Source organism: Podospora pseudocomata, chromosome 3, assembly GCF_035222375.1.
Source record: "Podospora pseudocomata strain CBS 415.72m chromosome 3, whole genome shotgun sequence".
Lineage (NCBI taxonomy): Eukaryota > Fungi > Ascomycota > Sordariomycetes > Sordariales > Podosporaceae > Podospora > Podospora pseudocomata.
Window position 1 is genome coordinate 3,997,235 of NC_085887.1, and position 22,610 is coordinate 4,019,844.

The 22,610-nt window shown below is 52.0% G+C and overlaps 6 protein-coding genes across 6 annotated transcripts; 2 read left to right on the forward strand and 4 right to left on the reverse strand.

Annotated features, from left to right (window-relative positions):
• Window positions 1–5,428: 5,428 nt before the first annotated feature.
• Window positions 5,429–7,969, reverse strand: QC762_310840 (uncharacterized protein). The gene is given in 9 exon segments (XM_062889382.1): window positions 5,429–5,727; window positions 5,775–5,946; window positions 5,996–6,207; window positions 6,257–6,495; window positions 6,541–6,996; window positions 7,044–7,101; window positions 7,168–7,612; window positions 7,622–7,874; window positions 7,889–7,969. Coding segments are annotated over 7 exon segments (1,530 nt in total). The 5' UTR covers window positions 7,324–7,612; window positions 7,622–7,874; window positions 7,889–7,969; the 3' UTR covers window positions 5,429–5,490.
• Window positions 7,970–10,480: 2,511 nt separating this feature from the next.
• QC762_310830 (uncharacterized protein) lies at window positions 10,481–15,587 on the forward strand. The gene is made up of 3 exons (XM_062889381.1): window positions 10,481–13,348; window positions 13,398–14,305; window positions 14,360–15,587. The coding sequence occupies exons 1-3, from the start codon at window positions 10,654–10,656 to the stop codon at window positions 15,101–15,103; spliced, it is 4,347 nt and encodes a 1,448-aa protein (XP_062745404.1). The 5' UTR covers window positions 10,481–10,653; the 3' UTR covers window positions 15,104–15,587.
• QC762_310820 (uncharacterized protein) lies at window positions 15,195–15,653 on the reverse strand (the record flags this gene model as incomplete). The annotated part of the gene is made up of 1 exon (XM_062889380.1): window positions 15,195–15,653. The coding sequence occupies one exon, from the start codon at window positions 15,651–15,653 to the stop codon at window positions 15,195–15,197; it is 459 nt and encodes a 152-aa protein (XP_062745405.1).
• Window positions 15,654–16,170: 517 nt separating this feature from the next.
• dpp4 (Dipeptidyl peptidase 4) lies at window positions 16,171–18,564 on the reverse strand (the record flags this gene model as incomplete). The annotated part of the gene is made up of 1 exon (XM_062889379.1): window positions 16,171–18,564. The coding sequence occupies one exon, from the start codon at window positions 18,562–18,564 to the stop codon at window positions 16,171–16,173; it is 2,394 nt and encodes a 797-aa protein (XP_062745406.1).
• A 225-nt stretch (window positions 18,565–18,789) lies between these two features.
• QC762_310790 (uncharacterized protein) lies at window positions 18,790–22,579 on the forward strand. The gene is made up of 2 exons (XM_062889377.1): window positions 18,790–21,740; window positions 21,794–22,579. The coding sequence occupies exons 1-2, from the start codon at window positions 21,011–21,013 to the stop codon at window positions 22,207–22,209; spliced, it is 1,146 nt and encodes a 381-aa protein (XP_062745407.1). The 5' UTR covers window positions 18,790–21,010; the 3' UTR covers window positions 22,210–22,579.
• QC762_310800 (uncharacterized protein) lies at window positions 18,814–20,181 on the reverse strand (the record flags this gene model as incomplete). The annotated part of the gene is made up of 1 exon (XM_062889378.1): window positions 18,814–20,181. The coding sequence occupies one exon, from the start codon at window positions 20,179–20,181 to the stop codon at window positions 18,814–18,816; it is 1,368 nt and encodes a 455-aa protein (XP_062745408.1).
• Window positions 22,580–22,610: the final 31 nt, after the last annotated feature.

Below are 22,610 nucleotides of genomic sequence, written 5' to 3' on the forward strand. Positions count from 1 at the left end.
GGCATGCTACGACCTTTTAGACCCGTCATTGGACAGGGACCTTACCCTGGCTGATTCCCCTTATGGAGTTAACCATCGATATCTTCTATGTGAATCCCTTCTGTACGGATTCATCCTGAAGACCCGATCATGGCGTAAGTGTTACCCACATTTAACTCGAGTTTGGATCAATTGCTCATCCCGGGACTTAGAGGGACTCGACGTCGCCCATTGTCTTGAACCTACAGTTCATGCCGACGCCATCGATAAATTAGTTATGCCTGCTCCGCGCAAGGAAATGATCAAGGCGCTTGTTCAAAAGTTCACTGGACCGGACTCCATGTTGGCAAAGTCATGGAGGGCTGATTACATCGAGAACAAGGGCGAGGGTCAAATTTTTCTCCTACACGGTGGGCCTGGCGTTGGGAAAACCTATGTCAGTTTGTGTTTGTCACATTTACGAGATAGAAGTTCTTGCTGACATGACAGAGTGGTAGACCGCGGAATGCATCGCCGAGTACACCAACCGTCCTCTGCTGTCTTTGACATGTGGAGATATCGGGACAGACGAGATCAGAATGGAGGAGGAACTGTCCAAGTGGTTCCGGCTCGCTGAGAAGTGGGGTGCTGTGATGCTGATTGACGAAGCTGATGTGTATCTTGAGCGGCGCATGGCGAGCGACCTCAAACGAAACAGCTTGGTTTCCGGTACGTCTTCTTTCCTTGCATGAAGAAGCTTAGGGATCTGACAAGTAGCAGTCTTCCTCCGATGCATCGAGTATTATCGTGGGATTCTCTTTCTCACTACAAATCGCATCGGCTACTTTGACGATGCCTTCATTTCCAGAATCCACATCGTCATCAAATACGACCCACTCAGTGAGGATAACCGTCGCCAGATCTGGACACAGTTCTTCGACAAACTGGCCGACGAGCGTCAGGATTTCATCATCACTGGGCGCGCGAAACGATACGTCTTGGAAGATGAAGTGGTTAAAAAGCTGGAATGGAATGGCCGTGAGATCCGGAATGGTACGTCCAGCTGATGAAGTTCCTCCGGCAAAATCATTGATACTGACAAACACAACCGTGAACCGACAGCTTTCCAAACCGCAGTGGCACTGGCGGAATTCCGATTCCTGCAGAAGACTGATAAGAAGGAGCATGAAGGCCCAACTCTCGACTCGAGGGACTTTGAGCAGGTCTGCGAAATGACAAGACAGTTCAAAGAGTATCTTCATGATCTCCACGGCTTGGACGAGGAGGGAAGAGCCTACAACGCCAGAGCGAGGGCTGGGAACCAGGGCTGGGCAAGGGGCATGAGCAATTAAGAGAATTCAAGAGACAAGGTTGGAACTTTTCCATTTACACCAAGTTAGTTTACATGCAGTTATGTCTGTCGTCCACAAATAAAAACGAAATATTTATTTAACAGAACTAAGACTACTTTGCGTTTACTAAAAAGCTTTAGCCGATCCAACTTAATCCCAGTATAAATAAGACTTTATATTAAGTAGGGCGGCACCTAGATTTTATATTTATGGTCAGCCCACGGATCTGGACTCCATATTTCGAGCACCTTAATATACGGTCCTGCTCCCAGACCGCAACCAGGACTTTTTTCTTCCAGAAGTTATAGCTTTAATAAGAAATTTTGCTATTTCGCAAAGCCCTGCGAAGTCTGGTGTTAATTTCATTGGCATGATCCTTCAGCATACGCTACTCGTATTTCTTCTTGATCACACGAGACAGCTCCCATAATGATTTAACTGCAGTAACTAAGCCCGCGAGAGCGGCAGCTGATGCCAAGGAACTAGGAAGGTATGAGACCATGAGTCTTGATAAGGTAGGTATAATATAAGGTACCTAGGTATGTAAGACGGGCATGAGTCTCATGCTGAGTAGGTAGGTGTTTTATATGATCAGACCGTCAGTTTTATTTGGGACTGATTCCAATTAAACTGTTCAATTTGGACATTCTGAAATGCGATCGTAGCCTCTGCTGACAGGGAAGGGGGGTAGGGTGGCACAGGCAGTCTAGGTACACACCCCACCAAAATCCAAAAGGGGCAACGCATTTCCCTCGACCAGGAAGTACATGGTAGCATTCTTGTTCTGGTGATATATCAAGAAATGGCAAGACAAAGCCTAGTTCTTTTCCATGTAAACATCAAGTTTGGCAATCTGTCTCCTAAAATCCTCCAGTTCTCTTACCCGTATCTGCCCCTCCCATTTCCCTGCTAATAAGTACACACGGACTTCTTTTCGAATCACAATGTCCCCAACGAGCTCGATCATTTTAGGGGCAAGAACAGGATCACCCGCTGCTCAAAATGCGCTACCGAGTCAGCCATATGGCAAGCCTTCTTGCCCGGCTTTGGACCTGCTACAATCCTGACAGCTTGGGAAGACTTTGGTAGGCCCGGCCGCATGGGTAGAGGGATTCTCAAGAAGTGGAGGTGGATCTCGCATCTCACAACCGTCCACGGTATTTGCATTTGCCAGATAAGGCACCAGCGCACTGCCTTTGTTGAGGCGCTTGCAGTTGCCAGCGCTAGGTGCCTAGACGCAACCTTGAAGCGCTTGGAGCTGCCAGCTACAGGTGCGTGATCGAAACTGTGTTTGGTTCCCGAACGCCTCGTTCAACTTGCAAAATGAGGAGCTACTGCGGTGGCTGGCGATTTGAGCCGTGTGCCAGCCCTATTTCTTTTTATGAATCTCCTTCCTTCTTCACAACATACTCTACCATCACCGACGCCATGATATCCTATATTTGCCCTGTCTCGATAGCCCCTTCGCAGATCACCCCAGCTAGGGAGTGCTATGCAAGCGAAACCAAGCTCAGTATTCGAACTCACATTCCTCCGGAACCGTTCGGGCCCAACCACTGGGAGGCGAGCCCTGAAGTCAATGTCGAACATTGACATCACCGACTTCAATTTGCAGTGGATAACCCTCCATTGGACCCTAGTCCTTGGGAAACACTGGAAGATATCGATCGTGACGAGGAGATGCTCGTCATCGAGAGATACATTGAACAGAAGGAAGACGGCGGCTCGACTGTTGTAGAGTGTCATCTTCAAAAACATCCATCAGTGCAATACATTGCTAAGATCTACGACGCGGTTGATTACCCAGACCCAACTCAAGAAGATGAAGAAGATGAAGGCATGGACTGCATAACCCGCGCCGATTTGGACTGTGCTCTTGAAGTCAGTTCTTTCATTTTCATGGAAAATATGGTGGAGGAGGGGCATCGTAGGTGTGCACCCCAATATTTTGATGCCTCGACGTTCTGCGTTGAGACTCACATTCCGGGTCATCCACGATGGGTGCGCATGATTCTGCTCGAGCTGATGGATAGTACGACGAGAGAGAACATGCTTCTGCAAAAGAAACAGGTGCGGGACAACGAGCGCACCTTGGTCCTCGAGCATGTGATTGAGGCTGAGCGATAGTTCTGGCGGACATGCCAGATGGGCTTCCTGAAGGACCTCAATCCAGGCAAGATTATGATCCGGAAGGACTGGATCGTGGCTTTCATTGGTTTCACAGACTTCCGGTTATGTTATTACCTGAGCATTCGGTCACATCCCAGGGATTGGCTTGAAAACGCCCCCGTCAAGGCGCTGTCACCCATCAAACACTACTGGCCCTATCCACCCATCAGTTCTAGCGAGCTGAAGACGGGACTATGGAGTGAGTGGGTACCCAAATCCTAGATTGCCAACGAGGATCAATTCGCTCAACGGTTGATCAGACGATGACAGGTACGTACCTGCGCCCGTTGAATGGATGTTTGGAAAGATGTTCCGGGACCAGCGTAAACCAGAGACCCTCGAGCTGCGCAAGATATTAAAAGGAGAGCCTCTTAACTCTTTTAATATAAAGTAAACTCTCCCGCAAAACTATCGTATTCATAATGATCAACCAGCTTCTCAATTATTCTAATTCACCTATAGAGTATTTTTAATGGCATAACGTCTTTTTAAAAGTCTATTAATTGTATTTTAAGGCCTGATAGCTATCCTTTGGAGCCTGTTGATTATTCTTTAAGGCTTAATGACTATCTTTTGAGGCCTCGTGATTATCTTTTAAGGCCTAATAACTGTCTTTCGAGGCCTCGTGATTATATTTTAAGGCCTATCGACTGTTCCTTGAGGCCTATAATCTGTATTCTACGATACAGTTTAGGATACCATTCTTCGGTAACTTTTTACTCTCATATTGCAATCTTTACGCCTTTGGTGTATTTCTTGGCAAAGTACCTTACGGGAACTACGTTGGAGAGGCTGAACCTTGAAATACACTTTTAGTGGCAGTGTGACAGGATTTGGGAATGCCGGAGAGAAAAGGTTGATACCGAAGCTGTCAGCCTGAGGACATATCGGGAGCTGAGACAAGCTGGTTGCTCGAGCCTACAACGAGAAAAAAGGCCCGGGCAGCCGGGGATGCACGCACCAGTGCATGAGCGTATAGGTACAGATACATAAGGTACTTAAGTAGGTATATTGAAATGGTGAGAAAACAAACAAAAACAACCACAACACCACAAATATACCCTCAATAGGTCTCTGAATGGACACACCTGCGTGACAGTGGCTCGCTCGCAGGCCGCACTCCACGTAGGACAAAGAAAAGACTCTATGGGCTCGCAGACCACATAATAAGCACCTGATCGGCCTGATCAGAGGGCCAGAATTACCTGCACGCGTGCAAGGCACAAAATCTTGAAGAGATAAAAGTCGATGCCCTGTCTAAAATGGAATGTCAGAAGCAGACCGCTTATATACATGACCCCTGAACCCCCGAATCCTCCGAGAGCCCCACTTGCTCACTTATACCCTTCAGGCCTGAAGCCGCACCCCAAACCAATAAAGGCATTATAAAGGGAGAAGTACGCGAAGTTTATATAGCTATTAGGAATGCGAGATTTTTCGGGTTTAAGATATGCGAAATGACTTGTTTTGGTATAGGAAAAAGGCTACTAAGGCATGGGGAAAAGGAGTCAAGGCACACGGAAGGAATCTGGGCATATAGTAGGCTTGGGAGGATATTCGTGATAGCTTCAGTTTTGACGGCAGTGTGCTGTCTGTGGGGGGGTGCGGGGCGCCTACAAAGGCCCACCTTTCACCAGACTCCACACCTGGTTTGCTTTAGGGCTGTTTTCGTTTACTGTTTATTTTCTGAACTTAACTAAAAAAAACCTCTGTAATATCAAGTTGTTCCTTAATTCTCCTGCTTTTCTGGTCTCACTTTCGCGGGCAGCGACTTCACTAGGCCGTCGCCCTACACTGTGTGGCTCCCAATGGGGTTGGGACAGGGAAGGGATTTCTTTTTCAGGGGTTGTGCCTGCGAATGTTGCTGCTGGAACCGGGGTGGACAACAAAGATGGACAGGCTGGGGATGGAGATTCAAGGTGGTGACCAAGAGAGCGGAACGGGCGTCATTGGTGTGGGAATGGGTGTCATATTTCTGTCCGCTTTGGTCTCGCTGTTGAACATGTAACCTCTAATACACATATCGGAATGTAATGGCCTTGTCGCCCTTCTCAGACAGTTTCTGTTGCGTATAACGACCCAAATCCCCATCCTCCATCTTCCTTGCCCTCTTCTTGTTGGCGGTGCTATACCCAACTAGCAGGATGAGCGAAGCGACGATACCGGCGCCAATGAACCCAAGTTCCAAACCATGACCGAGTCGATATCTGGGAGCATCCTTTGCCCGATAAAAGTTGGATGCCATTGCCTTGATATCGTGTTAGTCCTGTTCCCGTAATTAACTTGTTTACTTACACCTCCCAGGTTTCCGACACCTATTTGGACCGCCATCCCGACTGAACGCTTCAACGACCCTGCCAAGTTGTTGGAGAGCCAAGCAATGACGCCTGGAAAAGCTGGGTAGATGGCACAAGCTGCGATAAACACTCCGCCATACACCACACGCGGGTTTCCAGAGGCGATGCACCTAATCTGGTCAGTTACCTTGTTTTCTCCCAAAGCAGATGGAAACTCACATGGAAAACCCAACAACCATAATAAGTAGTGGAACAATGATGAACGGGCTTCTTCGCCCCACCCGATCGGAAAAGTAAGCTACAATGACGGCGAGAATGGCGGCAGTGATGTAGATGGGAACCGTCATGAGCTGCGCGGTGCTGCTCTCATACCCCAGCGTGCGAATGATCGTTGGCAAGAATAAGCTGATGCCATAGAGCGGGCAGACAATCTTGGAAGTGTTAGCACCGGAGAAATCCAGGGGTTCAGGGGCAACATACCCCCCAGTAGACAAAGATGTTGACCCAAATCTGCCAATCCAGAAACGCCTGTCTGACATATTTCCACTTAAAATCATCGGCCTGGGCCACCATAGCGTGATCGTTCCTCTTGCTCTGCCCTTGATACTTGAGACGGAACACGACAAATGCTCGTTCTTCCTCGGTCAAAAAAGTCGCTGTTTCGGGAAAGTCGTGCAGAGTGAAAAAAGCCAAGACGGCGACCAGGACGGTTGCGATGCCTGGGTTGTTAGCTCGCACTCCAGAAAAGCAGGGGTTGAACATACCCTCAAGAATAAAAATCCACTGCCAGCCATGCAGTCCCCCAACACCATCCATCTTCCCAATGGCAAATGCCAAAAGTCCACTGAATGCGCCGGCGATGGAAGCTGCACTGAAGAACATGGCTTGTCTCAACTGCATCTCCTCACGCTTGTACCAGTTTGTGAGGTAGTAAGCAACGCCGGGAAACAGACCAGCCTCGGTAACGCCCAGAAAGATGCGAGCTGTCAAGAGTCCGGTAAAGTTGTGCACGATGCCCATCAAGGTCATCACCACGCCCCACGCAACCATGATGGCTGGCAACCAGATAGAAGGCCTGATCTTTTTGAGCATCAGGTTGCTGGGAACCTCGAATGCGGCATAGGTGAAAAAAAAGGCTGTGAGACACCAGTTGTATTGGTCATCCGTCAAGCCAAGATCTTCCTGAAGGCCTTCAATTTTGGCATTGCCAATGTTACCACCTAAAACAGGTCAGAATTGGACACTTGGGGAAACAAGAGATACTGACGATCCAGAAAAGAGAGTAGGTACAGCAGGGCAAGCATCGGAATCAAGCGAATGTCCATCTGTCGATAGTCAGCATGCAGGGTCTTCCAATGGTCGGGCATACCTTAGGTGTGTTAGGTACCTACCTTGCGGAGAATTGCCTTCTCATTCAAGTGAGCAAACGACTCTCCCGTCCTCTCGATCTCGCTGCGTTCTGCTTCCTCAGACTGTGAACCGCCATCGTGTTTTTCGGACAGAGCAGCTCCGGGAACACTCATTTTGACTGGTGGGAGAGGTGACATGTAGGCAATTGAATGAGTACACCAAGGAGGCCAACCACCCTTCTTTTAATCCCACATGCCAACCTATGCTTATTTCCTGGCATGCCTCAGATGATGATGCAAATCCCGGGCCACCTCGGTTTGCACGTCCGGCTCCCCCGCATCACGTTCCCCCGCATACTCAGCTTATTCCCCGCGATCTTGCCTAGACCGGGCGAGATCGTCAACCTTATTCCCTGAAATCCTACAACCATGGTGGTGGTTGCCACGTCGTCAGTGGCGCGGGGTATCACCAACCACGACGGAGAAACAGAACCAACAGAACTGAGCAGCTGGAAACCTAAAGCCCGATTTAGTTTCTGAAAAAGGAAGCTCAAAATGCTAGATCCACTACAGTGGCAGACGTTCAGCTTTGAGGAAAGGCAGATTGATTGAGAGGGGGTTTTCTTTGAGGTTAAGCATAACCGGTTCTCAATTCAACATGATTGCTGTGACAAGGTCAGCACATTCTTTGATTTGCGGCGTACAGGTAATTGAGATGAGAATGGAGGGCCTGGAAGAGAGGGTTTCGCATGAGAGGGTTTGCATGAGGAATAAACGAAATAAATCGACGGGTCCTGCAATTTGGTAGGTGGCATATAAGAATGTATTTCGTCGGGAGAGATATGGATCGTTAGGAGCTAACGTACATTATAAGCGAGTCGCGCATATAAGCGAGTCGCGCACTCTCTGTTACCCTACCACAACTACCCTCAATTACACAACCACAACACTAGGAAACTACAATAACTGAATCAGAAACAGATGAATCAGATGATTCTGCAGCCTCCTGGCATGTACGTGCATTATGGCCAGGCTTGCCGCACACACCACAGCACCGAACCTTCGTACGAGCTCCCCCTGCATTACCGCCATCCTGCTGCGTTTCTTGCGCTGCCTCCCCACCCACGGCCTTCTGGTCAAGTATATCCTTTGCATCTTGCACAGTAAGTGATCCTCCGAGCCGCACACGTGTTTTTTTGGCTCTCCGGCGCTTACTTAGTGCCTCGTTGGCCTTGCGGAGTGAAGTGTTCTCTGCACGAAGGAGAGCCACCTGGTGCATCACAGCCATTGTACTCTTAGCAAGCTGGTCCACAGCAGCCAACATTGAAGTCGGGGAGCTATTTTGATGGTTGGCAATGCGAGTCTTGATAAGCGTTGACTGCGAGTCAGCTTCTCGGGGGTTGTGTGGTGTCTGGAAGACCCAAGGTTGTGCAGTGCCGGGCCGTGAGTTTGGAGGTGTTGGCGTACGAAGCTTTACATCTAGCTTGGAAAGCACCCTCTCTGGATCGTACGGCGCAAGGCCAGCACCTGCAAAGCCACCCTGTATATTCTTCTCTGTTATAGAGGCAAAAAAGGCCTCGCGGAAGGCACAGAGGAACTCGAGCTTGCTTACGTGGTTGATATGCATGCGCATCAAGTCCTCGATCTGGCGGCCGTACGCCTGCTTCAATGGCCCCAAGCAGCCGACATCGAGTGGCTGGAGGTAGTGTGAAGAATGCGGAGGCATGCAGAGCGTGATGATGTTGTTCTGCTGGCAGTAGCGCTCAAATTCAGTCGAGTGGTGGCTTTCGTGGCCGTCGAGGATCAACAACCGGTATTTGCCCTTTGTGCGGGACGCTGTGTGATAGTCGAAGTGCTTGATCCAATCTAGGCCTACCGGATTGGTAGTCCAGCCATTATCGGTGGTTGCGATGCGCCAGGTAGACGGTAGGTTGCACTCGGTGTACCAGTTAGCAAGGTGGTACTGTGCGGCCAAGATGATGAAGGGAGGGATAGCCCAGCCGAGGGCATTGACTCCTGGATCACCGTTGCCCATTCGCGGTTGCCAGGCTGGGCCAGTTTCGCCTTGCTAAGGCCGTCTGAGGTCGTAACTACCATGCCCGCGAAGATAATACCCATCATGAACCCAGTCTCGTCGAAGTTGTAGACATCGTCATCCACAATACCGTACTTGGCCTTGGTGTTCCGCACAAGCGTGAACCACTCGCTGATGACCTTTGGATCCTCGCACTTGGCCCTCTGGTAGTCGTATCTACGTGTAAAACGCGTACGGAGCTGTGGCTGGCGTTTGACGAAGTTGTGTGCCCAGAGCTTGCCAACAGGGGCGCGTCGCGTACGCGTAGCAGTTGGTTGGCCATATCTTCCACACCACGCAATCTTGGTGGAAAAGCTCGCGCACATAGCTCAATAACGTATTGAATAATAGCATCCTCTTCTGATTGAGTGAGCTTCTTCGAATTGGGCGTGGTGTCGCGTCGTGCAGGCCGGCCAGCGCGTCGGTCACGGAGGGTTGATGGTGGTACATTATAGAGCTTAGCTGCGGCTCTGAGGCGTAATTTTTCGTCCTTTTGGAGAGCTTCAAGGGCTAAGATTACCCTCGCTTCCTTTAAAGTAGGTGGCATGTTGGGTTGTAGAGAAAAATGATGTTAAGTGTAGAGAGAAAGCGTCGCAATGGCCAGTGCGCGACTCGCTTATATGCGCGACTCGCTTATAATGTACGTTACCAGATTTGTGATTTTAGGCGCAGAGGTTTTATGAAAAGGTTTTACACAAGACTCAACCGTCAGGGGGAAGCTGCTAATCGTGGCATGCAGGTTACGGTGAAAGCAAGACTCTGGTGACTCTATGCTTGCTCGCCGAAAGCAAAAGTCTTCTGAATTTTTGAGATGTGTAGGGATAAAGAAGTGCACTTACAATATGGCTGCTGTGGACGGTGCCAAGTAAAATAAAATAAAACATAAACAAAAGTTTAGTCAGCCGTGTCTTTAGTCTTACAGCATGGCATACCTCGATCGAGATAGGAATAAACAAAAAAAAAAGTCAAGATTTGCTTAGCAAACTGACACGGTCAAATATTGCATGCCTGGAGACGAGACAGACCATGCTGACATGTGAAAGGGGTTCGTCATCGAAGCGTTGCATCCATCCGCTGACCCTGAATGACAGATAAAATATCAAAAATGTTGCCAGGAAGGCAGCCGGCAGCTCGCTTCTCCGAAAGACGGGGCAGAGAGGGACCGACAGTCTCTCGAGATAACAGCATCGGTTTGATCCCGAGGTCAAGCCCCACATATTCCAGTCGATAACGCATCGCTGAGGCTCTGCTTGTGGATCCCCGGGTCGACTCCGCCAACATTCGGCATCGCAATGCCAATGGCGTGACATGGAAACGGAAGGATGCCGAGATGACGTCTCCACCATCAGACGGAATACACACAGTCAAAAGTGTAATAAACAAAATGTGAAGAACAGTCGTCAGGAGCATCATCGAGCAAAGCCGGCCAAGCCAAAGGCCCAAGAAACGACACCATGGCGGGAGCACCACCGAGCGGTGCCGCGAGCACGGTCGGGACAGGCGACACACTCGCTGACCAGCATCCTTACCAGGACAGGCGTCGTTCCTTCATGATTGACACCGATGCCTCGGAACTCCAAAGAATCGCATCTGTTCTCTCTCGACATCAATCTCATGTGCGTCGACCGACTGCAAAGGATGACCCGACACTGGATCCCGAATCAGACCATTTCGATGTGACGCGATGGGTACGCCATTTTGTCGGACAACTCAACAAGCAAGGCCACAAGGCAACCAACCTGGGTGTTGTTTTTCGGGACCTGGATGTCTTTGGGTCGGGTTCAGCTCTGCAGCTTCAAGAAACGGTCGATTCAGTTCTTCTCGCCCCCTTTCGACTCGGAGAACTATTCGGCAGTCACAAAAAGGAGCGGAAGCAAATTCTGCATGGTTTCAACGGCTTGCTCAAGAGTGGCGAGCTTCTCGCTGTTCTGGGCCGTCCTGGATCAGGATGCAGCACCTTTCTCAAGAGCCTCTGCGGAGAGCTCTACGGCTTGGACGTCGGCAAGCGGTCCGTCATTCATTACAATGGCGCCTCTCAGGCTCAGATGAAGAAGGAGTTCAAGGGCGAGGTTGTGTATAACCAAGAGGTCGACAAGCACTTTCCCCATCTCACAGTCGGTCAAACCCTTGAACACGCCGCTGCAATGCGCACCCCCTCCAACCGGGCCGAGGGCATGTCGAGATCTGAATACTGCCAGTACATCGCCCGCGTCGTCATGGCTGTTTTTGGTCTCAGCCACACCTATCACACCAAGGTGGGAAATGACTACGTGCGAGGTGTCTCTGGTGGCGAACGAAAGAGGGTCAGTATTGCCGAGATGATGGTGGCCGGCTCTCCCATCTCGGCTTGGGACAACAGCACACGAGGTCTTGACTCGACTTCAGCCCTCAAATTTGTCCAGGCCCTTCGACTCTATTCCAACATTGCTGGCTCGGCAAATGCCGTGGCCATGTACCAAGCCAGTCAAGCCATTTACGACGAATTCGACAAGACAACAGTCCTCTATGCCGGCCGTCAAATCTACTTTGGCCCTGCCAATGCGGCAAAAGCTTTCTTTGAGCGCCAGGGCTGGTTCTGCCCTCCTCGTCAGACCACTGGTGACTTTTTGACATCAGTTACCAACCCCGAAGAACGCATCCCTCGACCTGGCATGGAACAAAAGGTGCCACGGACACCCGAGGATTTTGAGCAGTACTGGCTTGCTTCGCCCGAGTTCAAGGCCCTTCAAGAAGAAATGGTCGCGTATGACCAAGAGTTTCAGGGAGAGCGTCAGATCCAAAGTCTGAGCCATCTGCGAGAGACCAAGAATCACAAGCAGGCCAAACACGTCCGCCCAGGCTCCCCATACATCATCAGCATCCCCATGCAGATCAAGCACAACACTGTTCGCGCCTATCAGAGGGTTTGGAACGATATCTCGGCCACTCTGGTCAATGTCGGTGCCAATCTGATCCTGGCCCTCATTATCGGTTCCATTTTTTACGGCAACCCCGATGCCACTGTCGGTTTTGAAGGCAAGGGATCTGTCTTGTTCATGGCCATCCTGTTGAACGCCCTCACCGCCATCTCGGAAATCGACAGTCTTTACGATCAGCGACCCATTGTCGAAAAACATCACTCCTACGCGTTTTACCATCCCGCCACCGAAGCAGCAGCTGGCATTGTGGCCGACTTGCCCATCAAGTTTGCCGCAGCTGTCGTGTTCAATCTCATTGCCTACTTTCTAGCCGGCCTTGGCCGGACACCCTCTCAATTCTTTCTCTACTTTTTGATCTCGTACATTTCGACTTTTGTCATGAGCGCCATTTTCCGGACTCTGGCGGCCATCACCAGAACCGTCTCCCAGGCCATGGCGTTGGCTGGTGTGTTGGCCTTGGCACTGGTCATGTACACTGGCTACATTATTCCTGTGCCGCAGATGCACCCCTGGTTTGGCTGGATTCGGTGGATCAACCCCATCTACTACGCTTTCGAGATCCTGGTCGCCAACGAGTTCCACGGGAGGGAATTCACTTGCTCGGACATTATCCCGCCATACTCTCCTCCGCAAGGCTCGAGTTGGATCTGTGCCAGTGCTGGAGCGGTCGCTGGAAGGTCAACCGTCAACGGAGATGCATACATCTCTGTGGCCTACCAGTACACGTACGATCACGTCTGGAGAAACTTTGGCATCCTCATCGGCTTCTTGATCTTTTTCATGGGCGTGTATTTTGCCGCCGTGGAGCTCAACTCATCCGTGACCAGCACAGCCGAAGCCTTGGTCTTTCAGCGTGGCCATGTCCCCTCTCACTTGCAAAAGGGTAGAGATGAAGAGCGCGGGAGAGAGGGCGGTGCTGCGGCGGAAAGGGGAGCTCAAGACCCCGAGAATAGTGCCATTGAGCCTCAGAAGGACATCTTCACTTGGAAAGATGTGGTGTACGATATTGATGTCAAGGAGGGCAAGCGTCGGCTGTTGGACCATGTCTCTGGATGGGTGAAACCAGGTACGCTTACGGCTCTGATGGGCGCTTCTGGCGCCGGCAAGACGACATTATTGGACGTTCTCGCCCAGCGCACCAGCATCGGCGTTGTCACCGGGGACATGCTTGTCAACGGCAGGCCATTCGGGGCCGACTTTCAGCGTCAAACCGGTTATGTGCAACAACAAGGTATGTTTTCTGTTTCCCGCCCTTGCCAACTTTTTCTAATCCTGATCAGATCTCCATCTGGATACGGCGACTGTGAGAGAAAGTCTCCGTTTCAGCGCCATGCTTCGCCGCCCCAAGACGGTTTCCAAAGCAGAAAAATTTGCGTTTGTCGAAGAAGTCATCAAGATGCTCGGCATGGAGGAATATGCCAACGCTGTTGTTGGCATTCCAGGCGAGGGCCTCAACGTCGAACAACGAAAACTTCTCACGATTGGCGTTGAGCTGGTGGCTAAACCCAAACTGTTGCTGTTCTTGGATGAGCCCACCAGCGGCCTTGACTCGCAGAGCGCCTGGGCCATTTGCGTCTTTCTGCGTAAGCTCGCCGATGCTGGCCAGGCTGTGTTGTGCACTATTCATCAGCCCAATGCCATCTTGTTTCAACAATTTGACCGGCTCCTGTTCCTGGCCAAGGGGGGAAAGACAGTCTACTTTGGAAACATTGGACAAAACTCCAAGTCCCTGTTGGAATACTTTGAGCACCATGGAGCCAGGCACTGCGGCGACGATGAGAATCCTGCCGAGTACATGCTCGAGATTGTGGCCGAAGGCGTCAACAATAAGGGCCAGGACTGGCATTCGGTCTGGAAGGACAGCGACGAGTTCAGGGATGTTCTCGCCGAGATTGACAGGATCCATTCTTCTTCACAACAAGACACCGTCGCCGCTCCTGCTGCGGGAGAGACAAACTCGGAGTTTGCCATGCCGTTCCATGCGCAGGTCTGGGAGGTGACACGGCGCATCTTTCAGCAGTACTGGAGAATGCCGGGATATGTCCTGGCCAAGTTCGCACTGGGAATCATGTCCGGCCTCTTTATTGGTTTCACCTTTTACCAAGCCGACGGGACCCAGGGTGGTATGAGAAATATTGTTTTTGCAGTGTTCATGGTCACCACCATCTTTACCACACTTGTGCAGCAGGTTCGTTCACCTATCAATGTTTGAAGTGTCCGCCAGCTTACTGACTGCTCAAAGATCCAACCCCTTTTCATCACCCAACGATCTCTCTACGAAGTTCGTGAGCGCCCTTCCAAGGCGTATTCCTGGAAGGCGTTCCTCATCGCCAATATCGTCGTCGAGATTCCCTATCAGATCCTCACGGGCATCCTCACATATGTGTGCTTTTACTATCCCGTTGTCGGCACAGGCCAGGCATCTTCCCGCCAGGGCCTCATCCTGCTCTTCATCATCCAGCTGTTCATATACGCCAGCGCCTTTGCGCACATGACCATAGTCGCCATGCCGGATGCCCACGCCGCAGCTGGCATTGTCATCCTCCTGACCATGATGAGCACCATCTTTAGCGGTGTGCTCCAGACGAGAATCGCATTGCCCGGGTTTTGGGTGTTTATGTACTACGTCAGCCCGTTCACATACTGGATCAGCGGAATCGTGTCGACTGTGCTGCACGAGAGGCCAGTCGAGTGCTCCGTGTCGGAGACCTTGATCTTTGACCCGCCCCAGGGAATGAACTGCGCGCAGTATCTCTCTCCTCTGGCCGGACAGGGTTCGGGCTCGCTTCAAAACCCCTTCGACACTGAAGGGTGCAGGTTTTGCGGGTTTAGCGTTGCGGACCAATATCTCGCCGGAGTCGACATCTTTTGGGAGGACAGGTGGAGGAATTTTGGAATCATGTGGGCGTATATCGCGTTCAACATTGCGGTTGCGATTGGAGTTTATTACATCTTCAGAGTAAGAAAGATGACAAGTAAATCGTAGAGATAAGAGATAGACCTAATCTAGAGCTTAATTCCTAATAGTACCCTTAATGCCTACTCCCGCACATCCCTAACCCCCAGGTTCTCGTGGTCTAGATTGTCGTCGCTGTTGGCACAGCTATGGTGCTGATGCCGCTGGGGCCGCTAGGGCCTACACCAGGATATCGCAGCCCGGCATATCTCGCCACAGCAGCATCGCTCATGTTGGAGATGACGAGCGTTCCATCTCCAATGAGGTGGAGATTGCCCTGCGTCCTGGTCCAGTTGTTGTTTTTGCGTCCAGCAGCTTCGCGAGCCAGCTCCTCCTCGATCTCGCCAACGCAACTGCTGCTCAGCTCGTGGATAACGGCCATTTTGTAATTGGCGATGAGTGTCATTGGATTCTTGAGCTGGGGCTGGCAGGCGGGGTCAAAGGTCTGCCAGCAGGGAGCAGGAGGGAGGTATCCGAGTGCCAGTTCGGGGTCGTACATTGGCGAGCATCTCTTGGTGAGATGCGAGCTGGCAGCCGCCGTGGCTGTGGCGGCCAAGGAGAGGAAAGTGATGAGTTGCATGGTGAAGATGTTTGAAGTTGCGTGGCTGGTTCGGTTGACACGGCCGATGATGGACGCTCCCAAGGTGGTCTTTATATCATGATTTCAAAGAGACAATCTAAAAAAAGAAGGATGCATTCCAATGGCTTGGCTGGCTCATTCCCCGCATGGAGAAACACGAGCTCTACGCTGAACGGGGCGCCGGGTAAATCGGCCCATCTTTTCGAGCGAGGGATTCAGGCATACACGATGTTCAGAACGCAGTCAGATGCTGTCGGAGATGGTTCTTGCCCGCCAATGTCACGTCAAATGTCAAAAACACCGACGGGAAGAGTGACGAACGGCTGTCCTCCTCCGATGCCTCTTCTAGTATTGCTCGGCATGCTTGTAGTGTCGTAGCGAATCCTCCATGCAACCGTTTCACGTCTAAATACGAACTAAAAACGCATGTATGGCTCTTGTTCGCTGCTGCCTACGTAAAAGGACTTTGACAAGTATTATTATGCTATTACATCTATCACCTAATGATATCATACTTTCAGGCAACCCATTTCTTGCCCATACCCTTCTTGCTCCACTGGTGGCTGCCGCCGGTGCCGGTTCTCTTCTTCTCCTCAAACAACTTCTTGCTCAGTTGCTTGTATACAAACGTGCCTTGCGAGTTGTAGCGGATGCTGTGGTCAGAGTCGGTGAACCAGGTCACCTCGAGCTTCTCTGGGCTGACGCGGTCTCCCATCAGCAGATCAGCGAGGGCGGCAGCGTTCTGAAAGTGAACATTGTCATCGCCGGTTCCGTGCTGAATCAGGAAGCCACCGGCAATCTTCTTGAAGCCGTCCGTGTTGTGCACCGCCGACTTGTTGTATCCAGCAGCGTTGAGCGCGGGTGTCTTCATGTATCTCTCGGTGTACATGGTGTCGTAGAAGCGCCAGTCCGAGACGGGAGCGGTGGCGATACCCAGAGAGATGATGGGATCGCCAATTTCGACCACCTTGGCCGTGAGATACCCGCCATACGACCAGCCCCAGATACCAATCTTGGAGGCATCGACCCACGGATTCTTGGCCAGCCACTTGGCGGCCCAGATCTGGTCCTGGGCCTCAAGATCACCCAGGTTGGAGGCGACCGCGGAACGGAAAGCGCGGCCCTTGAGACCGGTGCCACGGTTGTCCACAGTAAAAGTGATGTACTCGAGCTCGGGATCGGAAGCAATATAGGCGTTCCAGCCAAAAGATTGCATTCCCTTGTTGACCTGCTGAGCACCGGGGCCGCCATAGGGAGTCAACAAGACGGGGTACTTCTTGTCGGGAGAAAAGTTGGCGGGGAGACGGAGCATGGCGTTGAGCTTGAAGCCAGAAGGGTGGTCAAGTTCGTGATACGTAATGTTGGGAAGTTTGTACTCCTTGAGGTTGTTGAGGAGACGGTCGTTGTTGTTGATGACGCGGAGGGGGGTCTTGGAATCGATCTTGTAAAGCTCTTGATAGGGGACGTTGGGGCCGGCATATCTCAGGATGTAATAGCCACCGCCGGTGGAAAAGGAAGCGGACCAGACGGCAGAAACCTTGTCGTCAACCAATGGAGTCTTCTTCTTGGTGATGTAGGAAACCGAGTAAATGTGACGCTCGGTGCTGTGGCGCTCTGTGGACGTGTAGTAAATCAGTCCTCTGGAGGTGTCGATCTTGTTGATACCGGTAACCTCCCAGCTGCCCGATGTAAGAGCAATCTTGTCCTTGCCGTCCACCGAGAAGAGGTAGATGTGGTTCCACCCCGACTCGTCCGACAAGTCAAGGTAGTACTCCTTTTCGTCGTCTTTGCCCTTGCCCTTGCCTTTGCCCTTTGCCTTGCCCTTTCCTTTGCCCTTTTGCTCCGTGATGGAGCCGATGAAGCTGATGGCCGCGTTGTTGTCAAGCCAGCCGTCGGATCCATCACGCTGGCGGGTGAGGGTGGAGGTCTTGGTGGTGGTGTCAACAACCACGAGCTTTTCGTGGTCCTGAACACGGTTGAAAGCGCGGTAGATGACCTTGTCATGCTCCTCGGTCAACCAAGCAACCTCGCCAATGATCAAGTCATCGGCTGCCCACGCAGTAACAGGAATCTCGGTCGTCTTCTTGTCCTTGACGCTCAAGAGGTGGAAGGCCACGGTGGGGTTGGTGGTGCCGACCTTGGGATACCTCAGCTCCAGCTCACGGGGATAGGCCGGGGCGACCTTCTGGTTGTCCATAAAGTAGGGAATCGTGAAGGTCTCGACTCCGGTTTCGTTGAAGCTCAGGTAAGCAATGTACTCGCCGTCGGGAGAGTACCAGAGCGCATGGTCGGTGCCAAAGATTTCCTCCTCGTAGACCCAGTCGGGAACAGCGTTGAAAAGATCAGGGCCGCCGTTGGTGGTGATCTGGCTGATGGTGCCATTGTCCCAGAGGAAGAGGTTGTTGCCCTGGACAAAGGCAATCTGGGAGGACGACGCAGGGTTCCAGGTAGCATACTGGATATCACCCTTGGAACCAGGCACGAGCTGCTGGGTCTGCCCGGTGGTCACATCCTGGACCAGGTAGTTGGCAAAGTAGGAGTGACGATACTGCTTAGTATAGTCGACAGCCCACAAGACCTTGGTCTGGTCGTGGGAGATGGAGTAGTCCCAATAGTCGGCGGGGATCTTGCTGGAGGCGAGGAATGTGGTCTTGTTGCCGCTGGCGACGTTTTCAAAGACAAGCGATCCGTCGGAGGCGAGGGTGATGAAGTCGCCGTCGTTGTCGGTCTGGGCCCAGGTGATTCCGGTGGTGGACACAGAGAGAGCGCCGGGGCTGCCCGTGGTGACATTGTACGTGAGCAGCTTGGAGCCGCCTCCGACAGGCTGGTGGGGGGGGCGAGGTGGGTCGATGGCTGAGACGGCGCCCAACAGGGCGGCGGCAGCGCCGACGAGAGCTGCGACGCGCTGCATGGTGTTGACGTGGGAGGAGGGGAAACTGGGAGCGCCTGCCGAGAGCAAGAGAGACGAAAGCGGCAGCATCTCTTGGTTTTAAGGTTCGGATCGACAATCTCCTGCCCGGAAGGGAAAGCCGGGTCTAGCATCCGAGGACGGCAGGTATGTTCTTCAACGTCCCATTCAGATGACATAATCAAGGCTCGATCCAGAAGGTGGTTTATAAGTGGGCGCGCCAAGCAATGGGAAGCATAATTTGTCAATTAATTAATCTCTGAGCCAGCCCTTGGGACCGCCCCAGGTGCCTTTAACCATATATTTGTAGTAAACCCAAGGAAAAAAGTCCTTCTTCAAGTGATAAAATGCCCGTCTCGGCACCGCCTGGTCAATCCTCAGCGCCTTTCCAAACGTCTCCTTGGGTACGCCGCCGTACTTGAACTCGGCCAGCAGCACCTTGCCGTACTCTGTCAACAACGGGCACGATGTGTAGCCGTCATACTCCTCGTCCGCCTCCTTGCCCCTCATTGACCTCAGCACATTCTTGACCAGAACCGGCGCTTGCGCCGTGATGGCTGCGGCCGTCTTGGACGTGGGCAAACTGGAAGCATCTCCGGCACTCCACACATTCTTCCACTTTTTGTGCCGGAGCGTCTCTTCGTCGACATCGACAAACCCAGCCTCGTTGGCAAGAGGACTGGATTTGACAAAGGCGTGAGCGCCCATCTTGGGAGTGACGTGCATCAGGTCAAACTTGCGGGTGAGCTTCTGGTTCTCGCCATGGCTAAACACGGCATCGTTGCCGTTAATTTCGACCAGATCATGCGCAAACAGTCCCTCTACTCCTCTTTCCTTCCGCAGCTTTTCCAGCACGGCAGAGTACTTGGGAACGCCAAACATGACGGGAAGGCCGGTCGCGAATGTGATGTGGATGGGCGATGACGAGGGGTTTGCTGGGTCGTAAAGACCGGATTTCTTCCAGTGATCAAGGGCAAGCCACATGATCTTTTGAGGAGCGCCGGCGCACTTGACAACACCCATCGGCTGGGTGAAAATGGCCTGGCCGCCCTTGAGAGCCTTGATGGTGCGATCCGCCTTGTCGCACGTGTCGTAGCCGTAGATGGAGGAGACGCCCGAATCTGGGTTGGAGAGGGCATCCTGAAGCCCCTTGATGCTGTTGAAGTCGACCTTGATTCCGGGCACCACGACGAGGTGCTCATAGGTGAGCTTGTCACCGTTATCGAGAGTGACAGTGTTGGAATCTGGCGAGAAGGATGCCAGCTCAGTGTTGTAGAATCGCAGCTTGGGATCGATCAAACTCTTGAGTGGTTTCCTGAGCTGCTCCTTATTCTTGAGACCGCCGCCCACCAGGGTCCATCCGGGCTGGTAGTGATGCCATTCTGCCGGGTCGACAATCGCAATGTCGTCTTGGGAGAATTTCCCCTTGCGCAGGAGCTGGTGGCTGATGGTCAGACCAGCTGAACCACCGCCGACAACGACGACCTTGTGATTTCTGGTGGTGGGGTTGACATTGGCGACACTCGCAAAAGTGCGCACGGCAGCCGGGGCCAGTTGCGTGATGACTGAGCGGCGGGCAGCACAGGCTGCTGTGGTGACTAATAGTTGACTGCTGGACATGTTGGGATGGTGATGACGGGATGTCTGTCAAACGGAGGTCTGAGATCTCAGATCCAGGAACAGGAGAGGTGGGTGCTGAATGAGATGGAGGACAAAGAGCTGAAATGGTGTGCTCGAGCGTGAGCGAATTACCCAGGGGAGACGGCCAAATGTGGGCCAAGTCGCCGAGTCCCGGAGCTGTGAAACTTTTCTTGTCGCCGGTCGAGTTGACTGCACTTGTGATGACTCGGCCACCGGGTGAGCAAGTTTCTCTTCCTCCCATGGTACTCGGTCGGCGAAAACAGACATTCCACACATCCGATGAAATTTTCTCCCGGGCCGAGCCACCTGGTTAGTCACAGCGTTGCAATAATCGCCGTCTCTACGGCTGTCGGTGGCAGTCGGCGGTGTCGGAACTCGGCGGATGATGGGAATCGTGGTGCTGAAAAACGGTTTCTAAGGAGAAAAAGCTGAACATGGCGAGATCAATCAGTGAGTGAAGTGGCTTCTCTTTTTTTCCTTATATCAACAAGCTGGCGTCGACGACGATGATTTCCTGATGTCGCCGTTGACGATGGCCGATAGACAGCGACGCCGGCAGCACGGACCACCAGTTGCCGGGCCGCTGTAAGTCACCCGGAGGTGGTGTGCCACGATGGACTGACGGCAATATCACGGGCCAGGGTTCCCAGCTTAGCCCCCATGTTTCTTGCCTCCCGGTAATGCCCAGTAGGCCGGCGTCTGCAACATCCCTGCAACACTTGTCATACACAAAGCTTAAACAGACCGACTCCCATCCCAACTGATCAGCGTGTTGTCCTTGCCCTCACCCACGTTCACCGAGACCACCATGAACACCCTTCAGGTACAGCAATGCGTTGAAAACGCCATCAGATGCCAGGCGACCACCCGCCTGCTCCTCACCCCCCTGGTCATTTCTTCGCTTCGACTTCCACGCACCCAATTTTTCTACCACTCTCAACATCGGTCTTTCCACCGAGCGGCGGCAGGGAGACCCTGTTGTCGACAATCTCAAAATCCACCTCGACTGTCTCAATGTCTACTACGCAAGACCTACTCTTCAGCTACTTCCCCTGCTCCGTCAGAACCTACCATTCATCCAGTCTTTGAACAGAGAACTGGCACTTTTCAATATCTAGTCGTCGATTCAGTGACCAAGGACGCAGTCATTATCGACCCTGTTTTGGACTACGACAAGTGCAGCACCACCATTACCACTACCGCGGCTGACGGCCTCCTGTCTTTGGTCCGTGAAAAGGGATACAGGATCGTGCGCATTCTAGAGACCCACGCCCATGCCGATCACTTGACTGCTTCCTTTTATCTCCAACGGCAGCTTGTCAAGCAGCAGGACCTGAAACCCCCCGTGGGCATCGGCAAGCGGATTGGACAGGTACAGACCTTGTTTGGGCAGAGATATGGGATCGACGCCAAAGAGTATGAAGGTGTTTTCGACAAACTGTTCGAGGACGATGAAGAGTTTTCTATTGGAACGTTAAAGGCAAAGGCCCTGCATCTTCCCGGCCACACCCCAGATCATTTGGGATACAAGATCGGAGGTTTGTCTCCTTTTCCTTTCCACGTAAAGAACCCTGCTAACTTGGATGCCCAGACAATATCTTTTGCGGAGACTCCATCTTCCACACTGACATTGGCACGGCAAGGTGTGATTTTCCCGGCGGATCGGCCCACGCCTTGTATCAGTCAGCCCGCAAGATCCTGTCTATGCCTGATAATGTCAAGATCTGGACCGGGCATGACTATCCACCCGATGGTTTGAGAGAGCCTGTGCCATTTGTCACCGTTGGCGAGCACCGCCTGAAGAACAAGCACCTGAGAGATGGCGTTACTGAAGAGGAATTTGTCAAGATGAGAAAGGAAAGAGACGAGCATCTGGCTGCCCCAAAACTGCTGCATGAGAGTCTACAGGTGAATGTGAGAGCTGGAAGATTGCCAAGTCAAAACGACTCCGGCATGAGGTTATTAAAGGTGCCTGTCAAAGTCAAGGGAGCAGGAGCATGGCAATAAATAAATAAAAATTACAAGAGCATAACCAGGCTAACAATTATGTAACTCATACTACTACGGTCCCTTCACAGCCGTGATTGTCGCTATCGGCAAGACCTCACCGTGGAGGCAGGAGAAGGTGGCGGCGTACGTGACTGCGCCAGTGAGGTTTTTGGCTCTTCTCCATGCTTGTCCATGTCTGTCTCTATCGAGAAGCTTTGTTTTCTGTTCCCGGGCATAGATCATTCAGAAGATGGCATGCTGTCCCAGTCACTGGTTGAAGATGGAGGGAATATACGATTCGTAGCTTGGCTAATGGACAATTCTTTTATGGGCAATATCCTATCTAAATGTGGTGTAAAACTACCTGCAATGATGCATATTGAGTGCGCTGTGTCCTTATGACTTTTTATAAGCCGCTG